Source organism: Strongylocentrotus purpuratus, unplaced genomic scaffold, assembly GCF_000002235.5.
Source record: "Strongylocentrotus purpuratus isolate Spur 01 unplaced genomic scaffold, Spur_5.0 spur5_scaffold_11, whole genome shotgun sequence".
NCBI classification, from domain to species: domain Eukaryota; kingdom Metazoa; phylum Echinodermata; class Echinoidea; order Camarodonta; family Strongylocentrotidae; genus Strongylocentrotus; species Strongylocentrotus purpuratus.
In genome coordinates, this window is record NW_022145596.1 from 6,363,051 (window position 1) to 6,377,752 (window position 14,702).

Consider the following 14,702-nt stretch of genomic DNA (forward strand, 5'->3'; position numbering starts at 1 on the left):
ATGTGTAATTTGTTGGAATTTTGTGTCTTTGACTAGTGGCGAGCTGTCATAGCTCAGTGAGAAACTAGCTTTAGAGTATGACCCTGAAGCAACTATTGCTGGTGCAATGAGTCGTACAACTGATCAGGTGGATGTGTCACTGAACTAAGGATCAAGAGGTTTTTAAGCCTACCAACTAAGGGCGTGTTTATGCTTAACTTTTTCTGGCCAGAATCAGGCATCTGTTACGCGCTTAGTTTAAAACACGGTTGCGTCCTTTCTCACTTTTGTAGAATCCCCGAAAAAAACGGCGATCACGATCGCCGATCATAAACTCACAAAAAGATTCGTTTACAATTTGTAAACGCGTTTAAATGGGGTCAACACACTGACCTCTAGTGGGTCTACGTAGCATGCACAGTGCAGGTTTGCAAATCCAGCTGCTAGGCCAATTAAGGCCACCCAGGGAGAATTGCCTGGAGGAGCCAGAGAAGTGAGCATAAACAGTACACCGTGGAACTGCGATTACGATGAGCTTTTACGATGAGCGTTACAAATCGCTCATTCTGCCTTTAAGCTTAAACGCACCCTTAGACAACTATAAACATCCTTTGATGAGATACTTATCTGTAACACACCATTACCTACTCAGAGTAGTAATAATAGAACAAGAGAAAGACAATCACCTTGTGTACACCAGGTAATACCAAACTGGATCCTCCAATGATTAACTAATAGTACTTAATTCTCAAACAAGAGCTTATATAGTTGGAATGGAAAGATAAAGCCAATAATATTTATTCATCTGCCTCTCAGGGGATTGTATGAACTAATACATCAAACAACAGATATATATTGACATGCGCTTCCGAGTCGGAAACCTTTCTGTAGTTTGATCTTAATGTTAACACATCCCGACATCTCCTGGAAGACATGTTGGAGTGCTGAGTACAACAAGTTCCAAGGAAGCATGAATAGCGAGAGAGAGTCTCTTCTGGAACAAGTGTCCTGACCTTGTTCTGTTTGAATAATGGTCTGAAACACTAGCATTGACTTGATGAAGAGGACAGGTTGAACTGAAGACACTTGTCTTGGTGATCGCATGAACCCAACCTCTTTTTTTTCTCTGTCTACCCCCTCCCCAGTAGATGCTTGTATTGTCCAGAAATTTACCCAAACATTTCATTAGTTCTCAGAGTGGGTACCCAAAGTCAGTTCTTTCAGACCAAAACAAAATTGAACCCCTGCAAAATCTCTGATATTCCCTTTCACATGAAGACATCAAGAATGCAACAAGGATATAGCTAGCAGCAATACATGCCATAGTTGGCAGCTGCAAGTTAATACAGCCAATTACTGTAATTGTCAAAAGGAGAATAAACATAAAAATGACCATCTCATCAAGCAAGGCATCAAGTTTTGGCTGGCGTCAGACAGGCAATGCATCTGGGGCAGCTTAAATTACTCCCTAGGGCATTCTCGGCTTTTCCGCATTCATCAGAAAAGAAAACACTTGGCGATCGTCTTGTTCGCACCTTCGATTCCTATCTATCCTACGATATACCTTACTGTAAATCAAGCCTTTTTAAGATCAGCACCTTTCTAGGGTCTGGCAACGATAACGTCAATGTATACCCTGGAATATATCAATCAGCACTATTGTATTATCTATCACATTTTCATTCTTATCTAGTGAGTGTGTGTTAGAAAGAAGCTGTTATCAACAGGACAAAAAAGTTATATTGAGATGCTGGGATAGCTTACCGTAGATACTCGATTCAGACCAATCTGACAAGAGCCTTATCGATGACATGAGATAGACGAACGCTACCTCTGTAATTACTAATGACATGTAGGCTTGCTCCTCCTAAAGTTACTTGTACTTCACATGTCATCATCTGGTTGGAGTCAGACAGGCGTTAACTCATGTCACTTTGCACTGGCATAAAGCCCTTCTGGCTCCAGAAAGAGGATCTATGAGTTTATTTATTCTAAGAAAATAAAAAATTATGTTTATATTTCCGGAACCTTTTCACAGGATTCTTTACATTTGGCAGACATGCATTTTCTATGTAAATATACATGGGACAGTGCAGTGTATCCTATTTGCTTGCCCGCTTCTCTCGCTCACAAAATTTAGACACAAGGATTTTTGATATTTGTGCAAGAGATGTCTGCTTCCTGGAGAAATGAAACCCATGAGCATATGGCATATGAATGATATTTAGCCAAACATACCTGCTGGAGAGGGGGGGGGGGGTGTCCTTTTTTACACATCTATGGCACTACTAAATTTACTGATTTGTGTGTAACACTGTGTACTGATTAGAGTGTAGTCGAGTGTAGGGCTGTCATAGTTGAGCTGTTTAATGACTTGCCTGGGAATGCAAAAGACGTGGGTTCGAAGCCCTGCACCACACTTTATATATTTTATATTTCATCTTTGTTGCTCCTCTCCAAGGTAGGATGTGATTGTATTAGCATGAGTGCGTCTCGTTAAAAAGCGACTAGCAGGAATGCTCCCTGGGGAGTGGAGAATGTGAACTGTAATGTGCAGAATAGTAATTGAATCCAGTGATCAGGGAAGTAATATTATTGTAAGAGCTATGGTCGGCCGTTGCATGAACAAGCACTTCATAAGAAATAGTTACCATAACCATTGAGCTGCCCATATCCCTTATTTCCGATAGCGCTGTTTATATTTCAAACATTAAAATCTACCAATATGAAGTTTATCATAATATATAGCTAATATTTCAATAAAATGAAGTGGGTAATAACAATGACAAGAAAATGATGACAGGCTTTATTATTTTCCAATTGATAATGCCAACTTCTGTCTACTCCAAACTGAGGAAATTTCCTCCAGATATATATTCTAATTCTGATTTCAACGTGACCTGATCCTGGATTTAATGCAGCTGTGGCTATGTATCAGGATACGTAAGGATGCGTTCAAGCGATTTTTCATCTACGCTGATTCTCGCTCATTTCAAGCCCAGACACTGCTCATTACACTGTGCAGTTTGACCCAGGAAGTATAGGTCAATTTTGCTGCATGCTTTCTGTCTGTGTTTACGGTTGACTGTCGGTCAAACCGGAAGCAAGCCACGATAATGCCATGATAATGACGTCATATAATCATAATTGAGATCTCCGTTAATTCAAGCAAATTTTAGCGACTGTAATTCTGCAGAATCATGATACAAAACACATCTTTTTCAGCGTTTCATGTTTGTGTTTTTAAACACATTTATTTTTAGGACCGACGAAAAATCGCTTGAACGCAATCTTGTTTTAAACTAAACGTCTTTGAAAACCGTAATTCTAGGGTGAAAGAGTGTCGATTAAACGCACCCTAAACGAGGGATGAGACATCTTCAGAATCGCCCTGTGCCATCATAACTGTCACGACCTAGGAACGATGCTTCAAGCTTAGAAACAGTTTTCACTCGATGCTAAGTTTCTGACACCTACGACTCTCTAAGGAATCCTTTCCTTCAACAAAATGTGCATCGAGAGCAAAAGGGTGTGCAGATGGGTGTACACTCCTATTATCATATAGTACAGTGTTATTGCCATCCTGGCTCTCAACAGATAATATTGTAGTCATGAAAAACAATGAAATGTATACCGTTTATGGTATTTTTTTTACAAGACAACAACAAATACAGTTCACCGATCATTTTTTATACTATATTGCTTGTATCGTCTAGTAGTCATTCCATATATTTCAGATGCAAACATTAAAACTCAAATTTGTAATACCCTGTATAAAACATTAAAACCAATATTAACACTGATATAAAGTTTTTTTAAATCTGAATAAAAAGCCCTTTTAATTTTTAGACGGTTTTGTAATTTTATCAGCTGTAGACTTTCTTACAATTTTAAAATATCAATACAACTGTATATATATAGATAGGAGAACTTTGACACAACTTTTATAGTTACAAATATGTACACAAAGCATCCATGTAATGAGAAAGGCATTCCACAACAGGGACTGGTGTAGAACTTGGAAAATATCAGAAATAATCTTATGGATGAGCTGTCAAGCCTGTCAACCAAAGATTATATACACATAAATGCATTTAATAGCTCTATTGATCAGAACATGGTCACTCAAGCACAACCCCGTATTTCAAATGTTCAGTATGTGTGAGCAGTGACGACGATACGTGGCAGATCATTTTCTATGTGTATCGTTGACTACAGGTAGTAATGATCTAGATAATGAACTCAATTATTGATTCCATGAACTGGTACATCACAATTGCTTCTCTGCACTGCACGGACTTCCATTGCTCAGCCTTGTTTTCCATTTCACACTCACAGCATTTCAGCCATGAAATGCAGTGAAATGCAGCAAAAGAAAGAAATTCACATAGGCACAGATAGACAGAAGGCCTCAGTATTACTGCAACTAAATTTTATACAATTTCAAATGTACAATGACACTGTAAGCACAGAAAAGAGAGAGAAAGAGAGAGAGAGGGGGAGATATGAGAGGGGGGGTGCGCTAGAATTTGATGTGGCAGTCGTCTTACAAATTTTCAGCTGCCTTTTTGGCGATATTGATTTCTCGTTAGCTCGTCATCCGGACCCCTGTATAGTAACAGCTGTCTCAGGTTACCCAGCAATGGTAGGGAGTCATCAAGGCATCTACTTCAAATTAGAGACGGACCCTAGCGCTACATCACCTGATACAGAGAGCTAGCTAGTGTTGCAGACACCATACATCACCAAGAGGCAAGGAAAACGACAGAAAAGAATACCCTCCCCCCCCCCCTTTTTAATTAGCTAATCCACCATATACATTGTAGCTACACAAAAACTATATACAATGTAGATATGCCAATATCATAACAAAAATTGAAAATTTTTCAAGTCATTCATGTACGGTAGATGATTATAACAAAACATTGTGTAATGATATGTCCTACAGAGGGCTGGAGGATTGAGTAATATTTCGAACAAAACCTCTCTATATGATGATGATGATCAGAGCTGCCAACCTCCAGAAGAGAAAATCAGTAATCACAAGGCTCAAAATCAGTAATTTGGGGAATAAATCAGTAATGTCCTATGCGGCGCTATGAATCTAAATCTATGAATCTGAAACTTTGATATGTTATTGTGAACATGTCAGAGATTCATGAAAAATGTTGTCAAGGTCACATGATCTACAAGGTCAAAAAGTCTAAACATAAACGAAGCGTACCTCTGGACCGATCCAGTTGATCGGTCTAGCCTAAATCGGTCTAGGAAGTGAGTGAGAACAGGGTCTAAGACACGACTACATGAATAATACTACCGTTACAAAACAAGGCATATTTGTCTACATTAATTTACTCAAATCAAACATTTCAAAACAGCATGCACCCAAATGATTGTTTCCTCCAAATCTAAACCCCTATGGTTTTCATTGTACAGGAATGTAAATGAAAATTGAAGCCCCATGTAGAATTCCCACTGATTTGTATGAATCTACAATTGGAGTTATTTGTCAGTACATGGGGGGGGGGGTGTTTCACAAAGACTAAGATCGACTTTAATTTGGACTTGACTATGGCAGGCCATTCATACAACTGTTTGCTCTCACCATTTACTGGCATTGATCTCTCAAGGGACGTACAAATCATGGTCACACATCTACAGAATTTATATTTTTGATAATTCATTATTGAAGGGAAAATATTATCTAAAGATCATAATGGTGAATGCTAACAGTGGCATGAACAGTCTGCAATATTTAAGTCTAACTTAAAGTCAATCTTAGTCTTTGTGAAACAATCCCAATTGTCACCCCCCCCCCCCCCCCCAAAAAAAAGAAGATTTATTACAGAGCAAAGTGTATTGATTAGTAATATGATATTCATTTACTATCTGAGAGGGTGTTTTACTACAAATTTGTATTTTCAATTCTTTTATTGCATATATCCTGAATTTACACAAGTAAAAAAACACTTCCTTTACTCTCTATCCTGTTTCCCATATGTAAATACAGATGGCAGTCCCAACTAACAATCAATACAACATTCACACAAATCATTACTCATTGAAGAATAAATGTCACTCTTTGATTACATTTGTGTGTGTAAATGTGAGCCTTTCCCATGTGATCAAACATTCACACTTGATGATGGCTTGATCATCAATCAAAATCAATTCAGTACATGCCAATCAAGTGCTAAGTTTGCACATGATTTTCCCATTAATATAGGTTTTCACCACGGATAACAGATTTTGACAGCTGTAAATAATTGGTTTGAAACATACATGCAAATGCATATAAAATTATTCTTTATTAATGTCCTTTTTTCATAATAGTACAGACTCAAGCACCCCCCCCCCCCCAAAAAAAAAAAAAAAAATAATAATAATAAAAATAAATAAATAAATAAAATAAATAAAGAAGCTCGATTATTAATGAATTCAAGTCAGGCACACATTCAAAATTAATGTAATAACTCATCTCTGCTAGCGTAATGTGCTTGATATTTCTGTACCATTTAACAAGGACAAGTGAGTTCTAGGAAACATGCAGCTCCTTTTCATTGAAGCTTTGTATTCATTTACACGTGAAGAAGAATGGGGCGTTTCCCCCATGTCATGTATGAACAAGCCCTTCTGATGACTCCAAAGATCAACCATGATTAATAGAGTAGAGGAACTACTGGGAATGGTAGGAAAATAAAGGTGTTTGCACTTCTAATCAATCAACTTTAATACCACTTTGTGCGCCGGTCTAAAAATATATATTTGCCAATTTCTCCACAAGTAAATAGAGAAGAAGAAAAATATATCTGGAGTTGGGTGATAGATGTTTACAGATCAATGGAATAATCGATAGTCCATATGACGTTGATGGATCAATACATTGCCCTTTAAAAGTGGAAAGGGAAGGGATGGGCTTTTGTATTTGTATTTTAAAGAAGGGCATATTGTTTGTTTGTTTGTTTGTTTTACCTGACGGCTAAGAAAGCATGTGTATGCTTGTAAGTAAGCAACCAGGTGACCGATGGCTTTAAGTCCTCTCAGAGGGACTTGGTGTTAGGGATTAATACATTACAAAAGGGTGCTATGGCATGGACTTAATTTTAAACCTGGAACCTCCCTGTTATGAGACCACTGCTCTACCACTGAGCCATCGCTTCTATGAATGGATGGACAAAAGTCAGAAAATGTTGCAACGATTAAAACGTAATAGCTCTTAACCCCGGCCCGCCCCTTATCCCCCAAAATCAATAAATAAACAACCTATTATTCTCCAGGTCTCAGGATGTACATGTAGATCAATATTCAAAATGTTCATTTGGTTTGTTCTCATCTGCCATGTAAAACCCAGGTAGATGTTGTGTACTGAACATACTGCACTTTGCATTTCTACATCTCATAACACACATTACGCATCATTGCACGAAGGTACTTTTTTTTATCCCTTCCAGGGAATAATTTTCCTCAAATATTTTGATTAGCAATTTCAGCTGATGGATAAATATTTCAAATGAAATTCTGTACATTTCTATGGAAGAAAACTGCTACACAAACAATATTTTGTATAGCAGTCATGCAAAAATGCGTAGCAAATTGCGATGCGATACCAGGAAAATTAATCCCTGCCTTCATGTATATGCCATTCATTGATAATTCACAGAAAAAGAGAGGGGAAAATGCCTCAGTAATCTGCTACAGGCAGCTGCGCGTGGCATGTTCCAACGGTGGACAAACCTCACCTCGTCATTTCTATGTCAACAACTGAAAATATTGCTAATTTATATAAATACATGATTAAAATTTATAATGGATAGGATAATAGAATATACATGTAGTTATATTACAGATTTTACTCAAAATTTGGAGATCATTTCTGATGATCTTTTTTATCTTCTCCACTCGCAGGATCTTGAAGGTTAAATGAAGAGAATGTCTTGCATTCTACAATTTAACTTCAAGTTTCTTATTAAGAAAGCCGAATAAAAACTGTCAATACACCAGCTATCATCTTTAGCATTAGCCCACACCTGAACATGTGGGTGGGCTATTTCAACGATGCTCCCTAATTCATTGCATTGCAAATTAGCACATATTTTCACAATCTCCAGTAAGTGATAAAATACAAGGTGCCCACTATGCAAGATGGCAGCATTGAAAGACTTCTACGATACTATTGCATAATTGAACTGAACACCTACAAGTAAGTCACAAAGGAGAGGATATAAGAGTCTTAAGGCAGGTTGTTTAGTTCATGCATTCTGTATTAGAGAAGCATCAAGAGGATGAATGAGGAGGGGTATCATTGATGACTTCCGAGATGCTTCTCGCGGCCCCACGAGCCAAGCTCTTACAACCTCACATGCCGATTAGCATCTCAATCATCACCCATTCCGACTCCATCCATTCTAGCTACAGGATTCATATTCAAGTTAGCTTGATGGCACAAATGGTGATCTGATTTCTGCTCTGGGGACTTCAGGCTTCATTTTATCACAGGTTTAGCATTAGGGTTAGGATTACAACTGTTTCATTTTTAATGTTAGGTTTAAAGGGGGTAGATTTATAGTTTGGAGTAGGGTCAGGGTCGGAGTTCAGAATTCCATTACTGGAAACTGATGTAGAGAAACTTTGGAAGGCAAGGAGCATGTGTCCTACATGTACGAGCATGACCTTAAACTCTTGTCAGTTCTAAAGCTCAAAAGGTCTGAAATGCATCAAGCCTACATGTATGTAGACTGCAGTTCAGTAGTTCACATAGGACCTTCAAATGAAGATGCTCCACAACCACAGATTGACAAGTTAGGCTATTAAAGTTAAAGGCGTCATGGAATGACTGTTGCCGTGTAAGCGTGCCACTCCCCTCTGTTCTTGAGACTCGATTCAGGCTCTGGTTATTAAAGGGGAAAAAACTCTGTTCCTCGGAAAGAACGTTAACTGGAGGCCCTACATGTGTATGTGTGGGAGGGTCACACCCTTTTCATGTTAATATGCTACACTTCTCACATACACAAATGATAATCTACATACAGACCTTTGATATAGGCTGTGTTTTCTTTGAAGATTATAAGAAGAAAAGCTGGGAAAATAGCATCTGAATCTACACAATACAATATTAAGCCGAAGTACATGTACGAAAAGAAATGTTTCATATATGTGGAGAGAAAACTGAAGGAAAAACAAATTAATATGCTGCATTAGGCAGATTAAAACGGGTTCCTAAAAATAGAAGCAACAAAATCTAGTAATCACTTATGATTTGAATACAAAACAGACAAACCGGACATCTTGAGATTGAAATTGAAACTTGTTATCTGAGATTCTCAATAATCGTTCAGTGGATACTCAAGACAGTGTTCATGAAAAGGTGCACTCAGTGTTTTCGAACACTCTATCATACGATACATATCAGTCTAATGTCCTACCTAATGACAATTTTTATGCCACCACAGCAAACCTGCATGTACATTCCCGGTATAACCAGTCATCTGTTGAAAAAAGTAGGAGGACAAAACCCGTCTGTGAAACACATTTTGCAGATGACCTTTTACCCCTTTCCCTAAAGGTCATTGGTTCAGAGTCAAGGCTGACAGACAATATAATCATACTGTCTGATGTCTCCGGAAACTGCACTTCAATTGCCCTTTTTGTTTTAGCACAAAGAAATTCTGTGGACAAAATTCATGATGGAGTTTTAAAATTAAAAAAAAAAGAGGCAACAATGTTAAATACTGTAAGAGGTTGCATTTAAGGAAAACGGTTGATATCGTCTTCTTAGGGATGTGCTTTGTTTTGTCTGTTGTCATCTTTTTACATATAAATACATCAAATCTCCACATATACTAAGTTCAAACTCACTGATCTTTAATCTGTCCCTGCTTATCTATATGTAAGCATATAACTTTAGAGCAAGCATTTACACTGCAAAAAAAACAGTGAAATTCCAACAGTGTTTCAAAAAGCCACTCTCCAGAGGTGGGTTTTTTGGATTTTGTCATTTTACGTGCTTGCAATTTTTTGCTGTCATATGGAATGTATTTGAGCATAACCTTGAATGGTAGGTTACAAAACCTTTTCATAATCCACATAACCCACAGAATTTATGTCATCCAGAACTATAAAAAATAAACTTTTCTGCAATTTAGAAGACCATTATAGATCAAATCGCTTCCAAAAGAGTACCGGTAGACAACACTCATCATCTAATAGCAAGGACTTACTTCTAATGGAGTAATTTCGATAATAACATTTATCATAACTCGCTTGAATCCATAATGTGGCGAAATCAAGCTGTACAGTGTGTATGTATAACATGTATGTACATGTACAATCTCATGGAATCTTAATGATGTCAAATATGGCATGAAGAATCACAACTGGGAATACACCCTTAAAGATTAAATCGAACCATTGCTCATGGCTAGTTAGGGTGGAATGGCGCACTACAGGGAATAAATTACCATACTAACACGGCAGCTTAACATGGTGAGTAATACATGTATATGAATCTATAGAATGGAGACGGAAAGGAAACAATTATTTGTATAAAGTATATTGGATTTAAAGTACAGGGGTGGGCCCTCTTCAATAATGGCCACCTGTTCATAATGGCCATTTCTTCCCATTGGAAATTGTGAAGCAATGTTGTCTAATTCACATTGTATAGATAAGTTCCTACTGCAGTTACAGTACATTGACTTGCTTTGATGTAATTAATTTTCAATTTGTAAAATGTTCCTTGTCTGTATTTGATTTCTTATTTACATATTCAAAGATTTAATGATGACTTACCGGTAGTCTCCCATGATATAATTACACATGTACAAAAAAGGGATCTGAACCAATCATGATTCAATTAAATGTGTGCTGTTTTTTTGTGTGTGTAAATGGGTCTATTGTAACTCACTGACAATAATGGGGAACATATCACACACATTCACACAAGTAAAAAGTGGCTTACCTCCAGTGTTGCCCTGAGAAAGCTGGAAGGCAGGCTGGAGTCCCACAGGGTTCTTTTTAAGGTGAGGCATGTACTCCAGAACGGACGGAAGATGGAGGAAGTTAGACATGTTGAGGTTTTGAGCGTTGAGCTGAGCCAGCAGAGGGTTGAGATGCTCATCTGAAGAGAAAAAGTGATGACAGTTAAGTACATTATGAAGATTTGATTCATAAAGAAGACATGCACCATTCAATAGTGAAACAACTTTAAGGCCTGGGGCCCGTTTCACAAAGCCTTTTTTCAATGACAAATGACAAAAATCAGTGACAAATCACATGATAACCAATCAGAATCAAGGATTTTAGTAGCTTATAACAAACATGTCAGCTGTCACAGATGACAAGTTTTGTGAAACGCCCCCCAGGTCTGACCTCACCCTCCATCATGACGATATACAGGTACATGTATGCACATATAATGTACCAAAAAATCATTGGTTCTTTCAATTGAACACGACAGACAATGTCTCCAACCCTTCTGCCACTGATGTCACAACAAATATAAAGTGCAATATTATCATTGGCTCATACAATATTTTGATTGCGACTTGCCCTGAAAAAACTGCTGAGCGTTCCCGATATTTTCCAATTTATTTTCCACCAGCCACATTAACCACAGGGGAGCGATTAAAGAACGATCTATCGTTAAAGTTATCTTCTTCCTTTTTAATCTGCAAGGTCTGACCAGCGTTTTTGAATTAACAATGAAGTTTCCATTCCCACTAGCAGTGGCAAGCTGTTTTAACTTTTCATCCTATTTCGTGATATAAAAAATTAGAATATTTGATATCTAATTCTAATCCAATCCAATCTGGAAATTTGTAGAGCGCCAGTATTTACTTGCCTGATCGAAGGCACTGATGAGACTAAAAAAAACTACTACCGGTAAATATTATGATTCATCAGTTCAATAATTCAATTCTGGATATCACAAAATTAATTGTTAAAACAGCTTGCTTGGGGGAGGGGGAGGGGGAGGAGGAGGGGGAGGAAACCATGACCACCAAAGATATATAGCAATTTTATTATGTTACATAATAGTACTGTTTCATTCTGCTGCTTAATACCAAAAAAAAAGAACATTCCCAATAAAAGGTCATTGACTTGACTCTCAATAAGAAGTCCTCCAATAGAAAACATACTCCACAGGACAAGGTCATGCAGTTCTTTAGTTCTGTAACAAAAAAATGACTAGTTTAAACATATTTGTGGCTTACACCCAGTAAATAAGATTGATTGATTGATCTGTTATTGAAAAACAAGTCAATCAATCTTATTTACTGGGTGTAAGCCACATATATGTTTAAACTATTAAAATTTCTCCCAGGAAGCATTACATTTATTTAAAAAAAAAAAAAAATGGCTGTTGACAATGGATCGGTCTAGGAAATGAGTGAGAACGGGTCTTACATACTGTACCATAGAGGGTAACTTTGCCATAAATGGTAACTTCCATGGAAACGTTGATTTGACTGGCTGTCGATTAATTTGCCATGGTAATCAATATTGATGGCAAAGTTATTTTCTAATTCCATAGTTTTTCATACTTTTTACAAAATTCATAACTTCCTTATTAATGATCTGATTTTACTCAAATTTGTTTTGCTCTGTTTCTCATGTTTTTCTGCATCTATCAAAAGCAAATTATTTTGGGAGTGTCTTTGGACTTTAACTACGTTATGAAATGGTCAATGGTCAGTATTATGCAGCGGGCCAGGACTCATAGCTGGCTTACCGACTAGATGATGTACAGCAAATTCTGGTAGAACATTCTTTAAAGACCACTTTTATTTAGGGTGGCCATTTTGCAAAGAGTTATCATTTTAGGAATAAGAATAAGTTCAAAGCTCTAAAGCTGTGTAGAAAATGGTTTTGTTTACAGCAGGTAATTTTCCCTTTTTTTTCTTGGGGGGGGGGGGGGAGGGGGGGGGGGGCGGGGAGTAAATTTGCTATGAAAAGGGCAAAATTTGAATGCATTGATTCTTTAGAATTTTACATTCTTTTTTTTCCTTCTATTATTAGCCATAGCTCTTTTGGAGCTTTCCAAAGCAAAATCACTCACTGCCCCTGTGTATTTGTTCACTGTTGTAAAGGTCCATCCATGGGAGTTTCACATGGCGTGGGAGCCTATCCTGCAAAGGGGCATGTGAGGTGAACTGGACTAGAGCAGAGGAAGCCAAAAGGCAACCCTGTTTCCTGATTCCACGCAAAAGCTGACAAACCTATTCCAGCATGGTGATTAAACTTTTCCTGTCTTTGATAGAGCTGTCAAAAAGGGCATCTAGGGTTACTCAGACCTTTCCCTCATCTGCAACACACCCTTGAGACTGTTTAAAGATTGCTTTTGGTCCATGGTGTAATGCCGGGTTACTGTAACTAGGTCAGACAAGCTTTCTCATACTGCCGTTTTGAACCTGTGCGTTTTGTATTAGACTGTCGTTCCTTGCCGGAAATGTCTTACAACTTGCTGTTCAACAAGTTGAGCACCAAGCAGCTGCAAATTTTTTTTAGAACAAGAGGAGTTTCGACCACTGGAAACACCGAGGAAAGACTTGTTAGATTTGGATTGGTGGTACATGTAGCTGATTAGCCTAATCGTAGACCTGGACCTATAGGGCCAGTGTCACTCAGTAGCATGACTGTGGGTGGGAAACTACGACGGGCAGTACAGTACTTGTACGGTACAGGGTGGGGGTCAAAGTGCCCCTAAGTCAGAATAGAGTCAAAGACTATCTGAGGGCTTGCATCATATCACCATATGGAACCAATATACTAACCGCGCCCATCTTCACACGTTGAATAGTGGAAAACACCCAAATACCCGATAATTTAAAACTGCCTCCTTTTTCTTCTCTCTCTATCAAATAGCCAGAGCAAACGATACAATCACAGTGCACAATATCAGAGAACCCCTCAAACAAAGCGAACACATGTACAGTGTATTGTACGCACACAGAGTGTAGGCTGCTATGCACTGCGAGTTCTTTGTTGGTCCAACCCTTTGATTACGTAATGCAATTCAAAGGCCTGTGCTTACATTTTGAAACTGGCCTATTGTACCAAGTGATGATGGTACATTGTCCACGGAGGCTGATCATTGCCACTAGGTAGACTGGACTAAAGCCTGACACACACTACACAATTCTCCTGGGATCTTTCGTAGAAAGGGCAGTTAAATCTTAGATATGGAAATCTAAACAACCACTATCCTAGTCCTACTGTTTCTAAATAATGATAAGAATATTTAAAACCAGAACTTTTAGTGCAAACTATAAAATATAGACATACATATAAAATAAAAATTATACAATACATGTAGTATGTATGAGCACGTCTCAATGATTCTCAATTTATAAAATAGATTAGCATTAATTTTAGGTGAATTTTGATTAAATTATGATCCGAAGTTATGACTAATATCCGTTATGTCTTGCTTTTCTTCCAAGCGGAAACTGGAAAATTAACAGTAGAATGCAGCTCAATTTGTGGTGTAATGGAGTTGACGAAGTTTGAATAGCTTTCCTTCTAAACTATTAATAAACGTGATGCAATGTGAAGATCAGTGATCAATTTATTAATTAATTAATTAATTATGGTCACAAATGACGAATTTTACATTTCATGCTTATTTCTTTGTCTCATAAAATAACTTCAGTACTTATTTCTGATCTAAACCCTAGAAGCAACACCCCCCCCCCCCCCCACTATCCCACCACCGTGTATTAAAC

At 37.8% G+C, this 14,702-nt stretch overlaps 1 protein-coding gene across 1 annotated transcript in view; it reads right to left on the reverse strand.

Moving 5' to 3' along the window:
- Positions 1-14,702, reverse strand: part of LOC579015 (alpha-1,3-mannosyl-glycoprotein 4-beta-N-acetylglucosaminyltransferase A) — a 72,896-nt gene that overhangs the window by 51,391 nt on the left and 6,803 nt on the right. The window contains exon 3 of the mRNA XM_030980478.1: positions 10,937-11,095. Coding sequence (XP_030836338.1) covers positions 10,937-11,095 — 159 coding nt within the window. The remainder of the gene's footprint in view (positions 1-10,936; positions 11,096-14,702) is intronic.